Genomic DNA, 16,054 nt, shown 5'->3' on the forward strand with positions numbered 1-16,054 from the left:
TCCTTTCTTCTCCTTCTCTGCATTTTTGAAGAGTGGAGTGGCATTTGCAATTTTCCATTCTTCCTGAGCCATTCCAGAATCTAGTGATTCTTTAAAGATCATTACTAATACCTCCACAATCACTTCAGCCACCTCTTTTAGAACTCTGGGGTGTACACCATCTGGTCCAGGTGACTTATCTACCTTCAGACCTTTCAATTCCCCAAGAACCTTCTCCCCAGTAATGGTAACTTCACACACTTCATGACCCTGACATATGGAAATTTCACCATACTACTAGTGTCTTGCACAGTGAAGACTGATGCGTAGTACTTGTTCAGTTGGTCCTTCATTTCCTTTTCCCACATTACTACCTCTCCAGTATCATTTTCCAGCGGTCCAATTTCTACTCTCACCTCTCTTTTACACTATGTATCTGAAGAAACTTTTGCTATCCTCTTTAATATTTTGTCTAGCTTACATTTGTATTCCATCTTTACCTTCTTAATGACTTTTTTAGTTGCCTTCTTGTTGGTATTTAAAAGCTTCTGAATCCTCTAACTTCCTACCAATTTTTGCTCTACTATACGCCTTCTCTTTGGCTTCTCTTATTCGCTACGGTTGTGTCTTTCCTTTAGAATACTTCTTCCTCTTTGGGATGTATATATCCTGTGCCTTCCAAATTGCTTCCAGAAATTCCAGCCATTGCTGCTCTGCTGTCATCCCTGCTAGTGTTCTTTTCCAATCAATTCTGGCCAACTCCCCCTCATGCCTCTGTAATTCCCTTTACTCCACTGTAATATTGATACATCTGACTAGCTTCTCCTGCTCAAAATTCAGGGTGAATTTGAGCATATTATGATCACTTCCTTCTAAGGGTCCTTTTACCTTAAGCTCTCTGACACAGGGAGAATATTTACCAACCGAAATCAGAGTCACAGTCACACAGTAAGGAGTAGATTAGGATTCAGATGAAGATTCATTTATTTATGTGGGGGTTGGTGAATTTCTGGAATTCTCTACTCCTGCTCCTATTTATTAAGTTCTATTTCGGGAAGTTTGTTCCAATCTTCTGGTCCGAACAGATCTGAAAATCTGCTGCCCACTTCCCAATTTTTGTTCCCATCTCCCACAATGATTTTACCATCTCTACATCGACTCCTCTTTGTTTTCAAACTCCCTATGACTCTCATCCTCCCAGACTCTGCAACCACCACCGAGTAAGACTGTAAGACCATAAGTGCAGAATTAGGCCATCCAGCTCATTGAGTCTGCTCTGCCATTCCATCGTGGCTGATCCCTATTTATAAATAATAGGCATCCGTTAGTCTCGTGAGACCATGGATTTGCGCCTTGGAAGGTTTCTGCAAGGTCTTGTATGGAAGACTGGCAGTTGCCCATGCTGCAAGTCTCCCCTCTCCTCGCCACCGATGTTGTCCAAGTGAAGGGCACTATGGCCGATACAGCTTGGCACTGGCGTCGTCGCAGAGCAATGTGTGGTTAAGTGCCTTGCTCAAGGACACAACACGCTACCTCAGCCAAGGCTCGAACTAGCGACCTTCAGATCACTAGACCGACACCTTATCCACTTGGCCACACGCCAACACACACACACACACACACACACACACACACACACACTTTCACCCACATTCTCTCAGCCCTGCTAGCCTGCTTGAGATGGCTCTCCCTCAATATTCCTACCTCCCTTCCCTTTACTATTTCCCTCAGACTTTTGCGCCTCTTTCCCTCAACTCCCTCGTCCTACATTCAGACTATGTCCCAGCCCTCTTCCTTTTCCTTTCTGATCCTCCCTCTCCCACTTTCCAGCTGGTTGCTCTCTCCTAGAGAAAGGTTGTTCAATGGCTGCTGAAGCTCAGCTTCATTGGGATCATCTGTGCTCTGCAGCCATGTTCCCCCAAGGCCAGCGGCCCAGCCCAGAGCCCCACACACCCCCAGAAACAATCAGCTTGTTGGCCAGTGCTGTCCAGTGGCAGCAGATCATAGCCTCTTGGTCCTTTGTTTGTGGCTTGGTGGTTTCTGGTGGATCATTTCTAATTTAATGGATGTAGATACATCCCATGGAAATACAGTCATGGTGACCATGGTTTCATACACATCCATATGCATGTTTTTATCAATAATTTAGTCAGATGATCCCACCAAGGGATGGGGGGGTGGTGAGGCGGCTAGTGGCTCAGCTGCTGCCTCACACTTTCAGTGACCCAGGTTCGATCCTGGCCTCAGGCTCTATCTGTGTACAGTTTGCCCATTCTCCCTGTGACTGAATAGATTTTTCTCCAGTGCTCCAGTTCCTTCCCAATGCCAGGCAATATGCCTATTTAATCCTACCCAAATCATGGGACAATTTACAATGACCAATTAACCTACCAACCAGAACGTCTTTAGAATGTGGGAGGAAACTGGAGCATCTGGAGGAAACCCACGTGGTCACAGGGAGGAAGTACAAACTCCTTACAGACAGTGGCAGGAATTGAGCCCAGTCGCTGGCGCAGTCCTGTGCGGCCCCATATGCCTATCTATGAGTCTCTTAAATGCCCCTAATGTATCTGCCTCTACCACCACCCCTGGCAGTGCTTTCCAAGCATCTACCACTCTGTGTACAACAAACCCCACCTCTAAACTCTCCTCCACTCAGTTTAAAACAATTTAGCTTTAAGCCCATTACCCATTACTGGGGCATAGGCCGCCAACAGCAGCTCCCAGAGTCCTTTGCCCTAGGCAGGTTTTTTAAGTTGTCCGCGGCTGTAGCCCATTTTCTTTGTATATCCTTCCTCTCCCAGGAGTGAAGTCTTTGGAGATTCTGTTGGTGTTTTGTAGCACTGAATGTTGTGTATTTAATAGTTCAGTAACATTTGAGTAATATTGTAAATATGTGATTGATTAAGCTTTCTTTGTTTGTTTAAGTAATTCATTGCAGGTAATATGTAAAAGTACGTAAATGGCATACGTTGTTATGCCACCACGTCACAAGCGCGCGCTTTGCTTAAAGTAAGAAGACGAAACTAAGACACACATTCCTGGCTCCGTTTTGTTTGCTTTCAATTAGTTTCATGTTTTGGAGTTACCAAACATAACACTAGGTTTTTAATGGGATGGGTTTGCTAGCCCCATGCCCAGCCCTCCTCTTCCACAGTTGTGCTTGTGACTGTCCATAGCAGAGCTAAAAAGACGATGTCCTTTGGTATTAGTCACTGACAGCCTGGAATAAAGGCTTTGATAGGAATATGAGGAGAACAAAAGGGGTTCAGGTAAGATTGTTGTAAAAATGGATCTCTATGTCTCCATGAACTTGGTGGGGCTCAGAGGCCTGTTTTTCTATGGTTCCATGTGTTTAGAATAAAATTCAATAAATGTGGATTTAAAAGCTAGTAGCAGCAACAGTGACTGGGAAATTACTCATTTTCTGCAAAATCCTGTCTGCGTCACTGATACCCTTTAAAGTATGAAATTAGGGTGTTCCCCTGGTGTGGAGTTGTGTGTGCCTGCAGACCCTCAGTTATGTAGTCAACTTTTAACTAGGTTCAGAAATGGCTCAGTAAGTAAAAGCAAATAATTACAACTGATACTGAAAATCTGAAATATAAATGGAAAATGCTGGAAACTATTACATAAAGCAGCATCTGTGGAAAGAGAAACAGTTTACTTTTGCTGCCAGAGATAAGTACAATTGAAAGTGGCTGAACAGGTTGACAAGGTGGTTAAGAAGGCTTATGGAATGTTTGCTCTTGTTAGTCAAGTCATTGAGTTCAAAAATCAGGAGGTTATGTTGCAAACTTATAAAACTCTGGTTAGGCCTCATCTGGAGTATTGCATACAGTTCTGGACACCTCACTATAGGAAGGATGTTGAGGCTTTGGAGAGGATACAGAAGAGGTTCACCAGGATACTGTCTGGTTTAGAGGGCGTGTGCTATCATGAGAAGTAGACAAACTGGGGTCATTTTCTCTGAAGTGGCAGAGGCTGCGGGGAGATCTGATAGGTTTATCAGATTATGAGAGGCGTAGATAGAGTAGACAGGGAATATCTTTTCCCCAGGGTTGGTATGTCTAATTCCGGAGGGCATCCATTGAAGGTGAGAGGGGGTAGGTTCAAAGGGGATGTGAGGGGTAAGTTTTTTACTCAGAGAGTCATGGATGCCCGATATTGTGGTGGAGACAAATACATTAGAGGCTTTTAAGAGAGATGTTTGGGTAGGCACATGGATGCAAGGAAGATGGAGGGATACGGAGATTGTGTAGGCTGGAGGGATTAGTGTTTGGGTTTTTAAAAAATTTTCTTTCTAGCTGGTTCAGCAGAACATTGTGGGTCGAAGGGTATATTTAAAGCAGAGGTTGATAGGTTCTTGATTAGTCAGAGCATCAAAGGTTACAGGGAGAAAGCAGGCGAACGAGGTTGAGAGGGATAATAAATCAGCCATTGTGGAATGGCAGAGAAAACTTGATGGGCCAGATGGCCTAATTCTGCTCCTTTGCCTTAAGGTCTTATTTTCCATGCTCCCTGAGTCTTTGTCTATGTCTCTGTGTCTGAATTCTGGCTTTGCAACTTCCTCTGAAGAATTAAGAATTTACATAAATTTCACCAGAGAAGTAAGCCATTTTGATGAAGCTGGTGACACACCACTTTTAGTACATTTACTAATAGACAATATCTTAAAGAAATTTAATTTATCTTTTAAAATATCAAATTTCCTCTTTTATGCTTAAAAATCTTACCAAGTTCTTCATCTGGTGAGACAACCTCTTTCAAACTTGAAGGCAGCAATAAATACTGCCTTAATCTCTGGACACACAGGCAAGAATCCTGCCATTGCTCAACTGAGCACAACACAAGTAACTAAACAATTTACCAAGATTCTATTTTGATATTAATACTTCTTTATCATTGATTTTTATGTGCTGGAACAGTAAAGTTTGGCAAATTTCTGTTAGTTCCTTCCATAAATCTTACAAATTCGGGAATTGGATTAACTGAGCAAATTACCACCAACCCATTTATTGGTGAAGTGAGGAATTCTTGACATCTGACTGTGCAGAATGTTGATTCAGCTGAAGGAGAAACATTGCTATCATTCTAGGTGTCCTTCAGTGAGTCCTCGATCACTTTAAGTAGCTGTTGGATTCAGTAATCTATCTCACTGTGCCTCAGCAATTAATCCAGCCATGTTTACTGTTCAGCACTTTTGAATCAAATACTGAACCATAAGATACAGAACACTTACGAGATCTTCCGAGCAGTTATTACATTCTTGATAGGTCCAGTTTAAGGAGAAGTGCTTGTCACTGGCATCATAACATGAGTTAAAGGTGCAGGTCAGTTTGGCTGATGTCCCATTCAGCTTGACAACGTTGGGAGTAACCATGACTTCCATCCCAGATCCGAGGCGGACTACAGGGAGCAAAAGGAAAACAAGCAATCAAAAACCAAATCTTTCTTTTCACTTCTAACTGCCGAACAAGGACAGATTTCTTAACAAAGAGGAGATTTGAGTGACAATTTAATTATGAGTTTGCTAACATCCTTTCAAATTATTTGAAATTGAAAAATGTTAATTATCTTAAAATAAACAAACGGTAAAGTCTGCCCCCAAACACAATGTCATCAAGTTGCATACAGCTCTCCTAGCACTAGAGTTAGCAGAAACATTCCCTGCTCTCATCACGTGTCCAAAGTCCGTCTATACTTCCCACTGCCTCGGCCAGGTAGCCTTCATAATCAAGGACCCTTCCCACCCTGGTTGTTTTCTCTTCTCCCCTCTCCCATCAGCCAGAAGATACATAACAACACACAAAAATGCAGCAGGTCAGGCTGCATCTATGGAAATTAATGAACAGTCAGTATTTCGAGCAGAGACCCTTCATCAGGACTGAAGAAGGAAGAGGGAAGACGCCAGAATAAAAAGGACTGAAGAAGAAAGAATCTGATAGGAGAGGAGAGTGGACAGTAGGAGAAAGGGAAGGAGGAGGGGCCCCAGGGGAAGTGATAGGCAGGTGAAAAGAAGCCAAAAGTCAGAATGGGGCTTCTTCCCCCTTCCTTCACAGTCTTTTAGGAGCGTCTCGACCCAAAACATCGACTGTTTACTCGTGTCCACAGACACTGCCTGACCTGCTGAGTTCATCCAGTGTATTGTATTTGTTGCTTTGGATCTCCGGCATTGGCAGACTTTCTCGTGTTTGTAGAAGATACAAAAGCCTGCAAACACGTACCACGAGGCTCAAGGGCAGATTCTATCCTGCTGTTATCAGACTCTTGAATGGACCTCTTCTACTCTCAAAGGTGAACTCTTTATCTCCAAATCTACCTTATTATGGCCCTTGCTCTTTGTGTCTACATGCATTGCACTTTCTTTGTAACTGTAACACTTTATTCTGCGTTGTGGTTCTATTTTCCCTCAATGTACTTATGAGCCGACTGGTCGGTATGGAAACAAAAGCTTTTCACTGTATCTCAGTACATACAGCCATAGAGTCATAGAACACTACAGCACAGAAACAGGTCCTTCGGCCTATCTAATGAAAGCAAGGCAGTGGATGTTGTCTACATGGACTTTAGCAAGGCATTTCACAAGGTTCCACATGGGAGTTTGATCAAGAAGGATCAGTTGCTCAGCCTCCAAGATGAGGTAGTAAATTGGAAAACTGGATTAGACATAGGCTTTGTGTGAGAAGCCAGAGAGTGGTAGTAGATGGTTGCCTCTTTAACTAGAGGCCTGTGACTAGTGGAGTGCTGCAGGATCAGTGATGGGTCCATTGTTGTTTGTCATCTATATCAACAATCTGGATGATAATATGGTTAACTGGATCACCAAATTTGTGGATCACATCAATATTGGGGGAGTAGTGGACAGCAAGGAAGACTATCATGGCTTGCAGCAGGATCTGGACCAGTTGGAAAAATGGGCTGAAAAATGGCAGATGGAATTTAATGCAGACAAGTGTGAGGTCCCAATGATCATACCTAGACAATACCTCTTCCATCCACATACTTATCCAAACTTCTCTTTAAGGTTGCAATTGAACCTGCATCCACCACTTCCACTGGGAGTTCATTCTACACTCATACTACCTTCTGAGTGAAGAAGATCCCCCTCATGTTCCACTTAAGTATTTAATCTTAGTCGCTGGCGGGATCCCTCCGTTGCCACAGAGGGGAAGACCTGCTGCTGTACCCAGAGAATGTTGCCCAGGTTTTCTGCTTTTTGGATATGGATGTGGACTTTTGACTTTTTTTTTTGTCTTATAGTTTTTTATATTCTGTGTTTTTTGCCTGATCTTTCTTGTTTTTTGTGAATGGGGAGGAGGGGTTTTGGGGTTGATGATGGTGCTGCAGTTCTTTTCTTTCTTGGTTTTCTTGGCTATCTGGAGAAGAAAAAATTCGGAGTTGTATACTTTGATATAAATGAACCATTGAACTTTTGAATCTTTTAACCCATGCCCTCTAGTTCTAGTCTCATCCAACCTCAGTGGAAGAAGCCTCCTTGCATTTATCTACACCCCTCATAATTCTGTATACCTCATTCAAATCTCCCTTCATTCTGCTGTGCTGCAGGGAATAAGTGACATGTAACAATAACAAACCTATTACTTATGTTACAGGATAGTCTGGTGATTGGACTCTTTTCAAAATGATGTCTATGACAAGGCAACAAAAAATTAGCTTTATATAGTTCCTTTAAATGTTCCTTATACACCACCAAGGCATTTGACTGTGGAAATTACTGAGACATAAGATGTGATTATTGGGCCTGATGACAAATGTTTGTTCAAAGTAAATGTATCATCAAAGTACATATATGTCACCATTTACTACCCTGAGATTTATTTTCTTGTGGGCATTTACAGGAAAATAAATAAATAGAAAAGAATTTATGAAAATCTATACATAACAAAGATTGACAAACATCCAATGTACAAAAAAGGACAAATAGCACTAATAATAATTTTTAAATAAATAATTAATACTGAAAACATGAGTTGTAGAGACCTTGAAAGTGAGTCCTTAGGTTGCGGAATCAGTTACGAGTTGAGGTGAGTGAAGTTATCCACACTGGTTCAGGAGCGGTTGAAGAGTAATAACTGTTCCTGAACCTGGTGATGTGAGACCGAAGGCTCCTGTACCTCCTGCCTAATGGTAGTAGTAATACTTAAATACCCAAGTTAATAATAAACTTAATATTTCTATGTAGGAGACAGAAGCAGAAATGTCTGGGATCTGGTTGGTAGACCACCCTTTCAGAAAAGGCCTCTGGTATGACCAGCCCTGATGATGTAGGTTTCATTCAGCTTCCTGAACTGCACCAGTTTTTCTGCTTCTGTCATCTTGCAGTTGTGCCTTTTCCCTTTGCAGTTCTATTTGCATATTGCTGCACTTTAAAAAAAAATCTATATCTCCAATCGCTGCATCAATCAGAGGCCAATGCAGCAAGCTGGAATGCTGACTCGGCAGGACTCTCACTGAATGATGCTAAGTTGGGCCTATCCCAGGGGATGCTGCATTAGAACAGGATCCATTCCTCACAAAATATTTAACGGAATCGCATCCTGTCTTTACAGCTCCTCCTGTTTAATGCCTGGTTTACATCTTTACTGTTATGCTGTATGTATTTCATTCAGCAGTTCTGTAAGAGCAGTCTGTTCTGCTTTCAGCCTGTTTGGGTTATTGTTGAAGATAAGGGATGAGGAGGAACGTGAGCCATCCAATTAGGATGGTGGAACTGGGGGGAGGGTTTTTTGGTGAGGGACACTAAGGTCGGTCTTGGGTCTTTTCTTCGGCGGGAGATGAAGAGAGAAAACACTGGGGAGAACCAATTTTAGCCTACGATCCGGTGAGAGACCCGTTTGTTCGAGATGGATTGTGAGCGACGTTCGGAAGGTGGTGTGTGCTTTCATGCAGACCGAGGACCCAGCACGTGAGTGACAGAGACGCTCGAGATGAACTCCAACTTGTGCACGTTTGACTGTTTAATTAGAATGGGCCTTTTTTGTTTTTTTCTTTCCTTTCTTTACTAACCCTTTAGTTAAGTAAGATTCATAAATATAATTCCTTTAGTTGTATGCAGTGTGCTGTCTGTTATTTCTTGGTACTGATTTGTAACAGGGTAGCAAATTACACAGCATCCACGCAAACCGGGGTTTGGGGTGGGAGAGCGTCTCAACCTCACGGGTTTGGCAGGACCGGAGAGTGTCTTCCCTCGACTTATGCAGCCAAGGAAACCAGCAGGGTTTCATTTGTGGGGGTATCGACCGGGATTGATTTTGTTGGATGCTGTGTGATTGCCCTGAGCATTGATCCCGTGGGTTGTGTGTTTAAGTCTGTGCTAAACTATTGTCCGGTAAAGTGATTACGATACAGGGGTTGAGTGGTGGTGCAAATTCATGGGGTTACCAGTAATTAATGCGTGTGTGTTGAGTGGGGTAGACACTCGTATTCCCGATGAATTGTTCATTCAAACTTTAAGTATCGTTAAAGCGTTAGGCAAAGTTACGATTGTGGAGTGGAGGTTTGATGAAATGGCGGGCAAAGACTTTGTTTTAGTTCAGACTAATGCTGACGTAACGGCAGTGGTACTGCCTGGCACTGCTAGGCCCTGGGAGGGGTGGGGGGGGGGGTCCGTGGGTTGTCCATACTTTCCGGGAGGAGGAGAGTGTAGGAGAGCGGGCGGAATCGCAAGTCAAGTCTCCCGCAGCTGGGGGTGAAGACTTCAAAGACAGGTTACTCACATTTCTGCCGAGCGAGGGAAAGGAGTGGTCTGATTTGGAAGGTCTAATGAGTTCTCCAGCGAGTGGTGAGCATCCTGAGTTGGTATTGGCCCTTACCACCTTGGCAAATAAATGGGAAAACCCCCAGGTTCAAAGTCCCAGGCTGAGAACATTCTCAGTAATGAAGCCCACCCCTAAAGGGGAGGAGGAGTATGAGACTTGGGCAGAGCAGACCTCTCAGGTGCTGGATGGGTGGCAGTGCTCTGATGACATAAAAAGACAGCGATTGGTAGAGAGGGTGAAAGGGCTGGCTGCTCGTGTACTGAGATCCTTAAAGACCCAGAGCCCCTTTGCTACCTCTGCAGGCTACATGCAAGTGTTAGAAAATGCTTTTGGCGTGACGGGAAGCCCAATGGAGTTTGTGACGGGGTTTCAGAACATGTTTCAGGAGAAGGGGGAGAAGCTTTCCGCCTACATTTTTCACCTAGTAAGGCAGCTGAGTTTCTTGCGACGTAGGGGGGCCACCCAGACCACTGAGGTGAATCAGTTAAGAATGGGCCCAGTGGCGAAAGGCACCCAGTCACCAGACTTGATCACTTGGGGTCTCCGACAGTCTCGTAGGACGCACACCCCCTCCCTTGTTTGTTGAGCTGATCAGAGAAGTAAGAGAGGAGGAGAATGCATCGGATGCGTGGGACGCCTCCATTAGCAGGGTACAGTCCTCGGTAGTAGCCCCCTTGGCTGAAGTGACCACAGATAGCCCACCCTGGGGAGTGGTAAAAGAGCTCGTGGCAGAGCTTAGGTCTGAGATGTCCCGGTTGTTATCGGCGAGCGTGAACACCCCGCATGATAAGTGAATGGGGGCCCACGAGAAGGGGAGCGACCAGTATTGTCTGATGTAACTGTGATGAAGATGGACACTTCAGGGCGAGAAAACCTTTGGAGAGTACCTAACTGGAGAGACCCACTGAGGGAACGGCCAGGCATCTCAGGAGAAACACATTCCCAGCAATATGTCAAGGAACAGCTGAAAGCAAAAAAACCTTTTCCTGAAGGCTTAGTGGGGCCAAGCTCCAGTGTATCGCTACAGATTGAGAGTATTTATGCTCGAGCCATACTCGACACCGGCTCTCAGGTTACTCTGCTGTACCGTTGTTTTACAACCGGTATTTGACACATTTACCATTGACATCACTCAGTGAGCTAGAGATCTGGGGTCTTAGTACAGATGACTATCTTGTCTTTGAAGCTGGAGTTTTCAGAGGCAGATCTGGGAGAAGCTGAGGTCCTTAGTGTTGGTTTGTCTGGACCCAGTTGAGAAGGGCAAAGCTTCAGTTCTTGAGGGGACAAATACCCCTATTGTGAGGAGACTAGTGGGAGCCTGCAAGGAGAAGGTTGGAGCGAGCTCTCTGAAAACATTGTTCTTTCACCCTGTGCTCCGAGCTGTTTTTGAGGAAGTGCATGGCCGCACTGGACTGAATGATGGGCATAAGCGAGGGACTGTGTGGTTCACCTAGTCAAAACCAGTCGTGTTACGGCCTGGGGAAGTAGCTAGAATGACGGGAAACTCCAGATTTTCCCGGAAAGCCTGATGCTGAGGCCCTTTTGGTGAATACTCCGGAAGGCCACAGAGAGGAGTCAGGCTTACCTGCTGGGGTACTGGTGAGGCCTGAGATGCAGAAGCCCTCGGTTGTACAGGTGACAGTGAGTGTCAGGAACTCTCCGGAGAAGGAGGTCACCCTCAGGCGGGGGATACCACTGGTACACCTCTTCCCGGTGACAAGAATGTCTAGTATCCCTGCGAGATAAGCTGGGGAGAAACTCTCTCTGAAAACGGGAAAGTTGACTGCCGAGTCATTCAACTTTTGGGACTCCCCGGTTCCTGCAGGTTGGAAGAGGAGGTTGATAGAGAAGATATTGAAACTGGAAGATGTCTCTTCTACTGACAAGTTTGATGTGGGTTGTTCCAAGAGCACTCGCCACACCATCCGGGTGACAGAGGACACCCCATTCAGAGTGAGGTTATGCAGGATGTTTGGCAGCATCTGCGGAAACTGGGACCATCACTGAGTCCAGAAGCCCCTATGTGTCCCAGAAGAAGAATGGGAAGGTACGGATGTGTGTGGACTATTGGACTCTGAGCAGACGTACCGTCCCCAAACAATATATGGTCCCAAGAATGGGGGACACACTGGCCTGCCTGAGTGGTGCGAAGTGGTTCAGTGTGCTGGACTTGAGGAGTGGTTATTATGAGATCCCCTTGAGTGAGGCTGACAAAGAGAAGATGCCATTCATATGTCCACCTGGATTCTTTCAGTTTGAAAGGATGCCCCAGGGCATATCAGGAGCCCTGGCTATTTTCCAGCACGTCTTAGAGAAAACGGTGGGGGATATGAGCTTGCTTGAGGTATTGATGTACCTGGATGATCTCAATGTGTTCAGGTCCACCTTGGAGGAACATGAAGCGAGGCTACTGAAGGGTTAAAACTTTCCCTGGATAAGTGCCAGTTCTGCAAGACATCTGTCAACTGTGTTGGGCACATAGTCTCACAGTTTGGAGTAGCTACGAATCCGTCTAAGATGGAGGCAGTGACCATGTGGCCAAGGCCCCAGACTGTGAGCACCTTACGCTCGTTCCTTGGATTTTGTGGGTACTATCGAAGGTTCGTGAAGGACAACTCTAAAGTAAGTCACCCTCTAAATCAGCTTCTGTGCGGTTACCCTGCCTTGGGGAAGAAAAAGAGGACAAAAGGAGAGGAGGGTAAAGATTATCTTAGCCCTTCAGAGCCTTGTGGAGTGAGATGTGATGCAAAATGTGAAGAGGCCTTTCAGTTGCTGAAGGAGCTGCTGACACAGGCACTTGTGCTGGCTTTTACAGACCCATGGTTGCCGTAAGTACTGCATACAGATGCCAGCAGAGAGGACTTAGAGGGTGTCCTGTATCAGGATCAGGGACAGGGTTGAGACCTGTTGCGTTTGTCAGCTGGAGTCTGTCACCCTCTGAACTGAACTACCTCATGCACAAATTGGAGTGCCTGGCATTGAAATGGGCTGTGATGGATAAGCTAAGTGACTGTCTATATGGTGCCAAGTTTGAGGTGAGGATGGACAATGACCCATTAACTTATATCCTGACCTCAGTGAAGCTGGATGCCACAGGCCAGTGGTGGTTGTCTGCCTATGATTCGTTTTGATAATCCAGAGAAGTATGGATAGATAAAGGATGAGGCCAAGGAAGGCAATACAAATGACCTTAGGTAATGAATTATCTGAAACTGGGAGAATGGAGATGGGCAAGAAAACACATAGGCTGTTCTCAACACTCAGATGCAAAAAGTGAATGCTCAACAAGAAGCCCACAAGAAACTACCTGAATGATGAAATGCTGTCACTATCCACTTCCGTGTCTGCTGGACTAAGAACTACCAACAGAGTTAATTGACAGTGAATGCAGAACTCCTCCACCAAGGAAATTATACCGCCAGTGAAAGTGGAGTCCCACAACAGAGGGACTCACTTTCCTTGTCTTCACTTCCAGTGCGGTCGAACCAACCTTTGCTGACTGTGGAAGATTGATGTCCCTCACCTTAAATAGGTAGTGGGAGAGCTGGAAGTGGAGGCATTGCCAAAAAGCCTAAAACAGCATTGATAATAATAAATAATAAAGAGTTTTGAAGTCTTTTGCAATGATCTCTAAACCAACAATCTGCCCGGATGCTCCACTACAGGGTTGTTTCAGAGGACATTCAGACAGAGATTTAGCACATAATGAATGGTGGTAACAAGGGGCTGTAGATAATCAGAGTTAAGAGGAGGGAGATGCTGTTCCCACCCTGGAAACATTTAATTTTGTCCACGGTACGCTGTCCTCTCCTATCAGATTTCTCCCTCTTCAGCCCTTTAACTCTTTCACCTATCAAATTGCAGATTCTCACATCATCCCCTCTCCCCCTCCCATCCACCTTCTCTCTCACCTAGTCTCACCTGTCACCTGCCAGCTTGTATGTGTTTTCTTCCCCACCCCCATCTTCTTATTCTGGCTTCTGTCCCCTTCCTTTCCAGTGCCGATGAAGGGTCTTGGCCTGAAACATCGACCGTTTATTCCCCTCCATGAAGAGACTTGCTGAGATCATCCAGCATTTTGTGTGCATTGCTCAAGGTCTCCAGCATCTGCTGGATTTCTTGTGTTTGTATATTGTGTATGTTGCTCAGATATCTAGCACTGTAGATGGAGCTTCAGACTAATACTGGGGGCACGGCAGAAGTGCGTGGGTTTTTGAGAGCTGTAAAAGTTAGAAAGTTAGGTAGATAAAAGAGGTGAGTAAAATATATAACAATAACCAAATTGGATCAAGAAGGTACAGTGTACAAAAATATGGGGAGGGGGGAACGTCGACTCAGACCATGAGAGGCCTGCGTCGCGCATTTTCAGGCCTTACAAGGCGCAGGCTGGAAGTCTGTGTGGGGCGCCACTCTTCATATGAGTGCACCTAAAATAGGGTTAAGGTTGGAAATGCAAAATGATAGGTTCTTCATATGAATGTAAAATGTGGAAAAAACTGATCAGGAAGTAAGCCATCAGCTGCAGTGAGCTATGACATTCCAGACACAAGCATGTACATGTCATGGAGTGTCTGGTAAAGAGCTAGTGTTCCTGCAACTTGGTTCCCGTGCACTGTTATCCAGCTTCCCCTGAGTCTGCTGATCACCAGGATTATTTCCTGTGGGCGCAGGTTCCACATTCTCACCACTTGCTGGATAATGAATTGTTCTGAACTATATTTATCAGCGATTCCTTTATATTTCAGGCCACCGACATATCTGGGAGCATTGCCAAATGCAGACTATGACACCTTTCAGATTGCAGGAGCGGCCTGTAATTGTTGCACTCGCTGCCTCCAGTACGAAATGCTCAAGATATGATTTGGAACCTCTTGAGCACAGACTTAAATATGACTTGGGAGCAGGTAACCTAGATTGCACAGAAAGATCCCAGAGTTTCAGGAATCTTCATAAATAACCAGAGATTCCAGGGCAAACCCAGACTGTTTCCGCTCCAAACCACCAGAAAATCTCCACAAAATCTCTCAGTCAACTTTATCCAACTCACTCATAATCGACAAGATCTCCATCAGGTCAGTCTTTAGTCTTACCCCAGGATCCTATGAGCAACAGTGCAGAGATCCGGTCTGTATATCATCCTAGCTTAGAGGAGGGAATAGATCTAAAGTGAACGAGTTTGTGAATACGATAGGGTGAATTGTTAGGGCAGTACAGTGGCATGCTATTGGAGCCAGTGCCTGACCGCGATGGAGACCTGGATTCAGTTCTGACCTTGAGTGCTTATCTGAGTGGAATTTGCACGTGCGTGGGTTTCCGGTTCATATTTTATTCATTTAGAGATAGAGCACGGTAGCAAGCCCTTCCAGCTCAAATAGCCCACACCACCCCCAAATACACCCATGTACCATATTAACCAACTGTTGTGACTGTGAACAAAGTTACTGGTGAGACACTGAAGCTGGTGATATAGAAGTCTTTTATTCAGCAAAAACAAGCAGACATCATTCTGGAGACACTCTTGGAAGTGGCTGTCTGATCCAATATTACATGACATTTTATATGCTAAAGATCAAAGGTAACAGCAGGACAATTCTATACTTACAATGCATTCCTAATGCTTCCTTTGCGTTGCAGATAATTTCAAACACCTGGAACTTCACACCTTCATATCCCAAATGAGAGTCAATCAGTGCTGTCTCCGAGCTGCATTCATGCATATGCAGACATCTCAGATGAATGGGTGTTTCCTGGTTTGCAATCAACCCCAGCCCGCAGCTCCAGAAAGACCATTGTTCTGAGCTGCATTTTAAACTCAATCTACAATCCACATTCAGATCTGAAGAAAATTAATATTTGGTATATTCCACAGCTCCAGAATACACCCTAACAACTACTAACTTGTATGCCTTTGGAATATGGGAGGAAACCAGAGCACCCAAGAGGTAACTAGAGCAAAGTAAAACCAAACATGGCCACAGGGAGAATGTACACTCTTTACAGACAGCAACAGAATTGAACCCTACAGTACAGTAATAGAGTTAAGCTAACTGCCACACTACCATGCTGCTCACGTCATGAAAACATACAGGATGGTAGGTCAACTAGCTGCTGTAAATTTCCCCTAGTACACAGGTGAGTGGTAGAATCTGGAGAGATATGAAATGAATAAAGATTGGGATTAATGTAGAACTTGTTGAAATGGGTGACTGACGGTTAGCATGGCACTCAGTGAGCTGAAGGTCCTGTTCCCCGTGTTGCAGGTTTCTATGACTCCTACTGTAGGAGAGAGAAAA

General features: G+C 44.7%; 1 protein-coding gene across 2 annotated transcripts in view; it reads right to left on the reverse strand.

Annotated features, from left to right (window-relative positions):
• The window catches only part of scn2b (sodium channel, voltage-gated, type II, beta), a 42,385-nt gene that overhangs the window by 11,211 nt on the left and 15,120 nt on the right, over window positions 1-16,054 (reverse strand). For both annotated transcript variants that reach the window (XM_063038323.1, XM_063038324.1), the window contains exon 2: window positions 5,222-5,388. In XM_063038323.1, the coding sequence (XP_062894393.1) occupies window positions 5,222-5,388 (167 nt within the window). The remainder of the gene's footprint in view (window positions 1-5,221; window positions 5,389-16,054) is intronic.

The sequence above is a fragment of the Mobula hypostoma genome, chromosome X2 (genome assembly GCF_963921235.1).
Source record: "Mobula hypostoma chromosome X2, sMobHyp1.1, whole genome shotgun sequence".
Lineage (NCBI taxonomy): Eukaryota > Metazoa > Chordata > Chondrichthyes > Myliobatiformes > Myliobatidae > Mobula > Mobula hypostoma.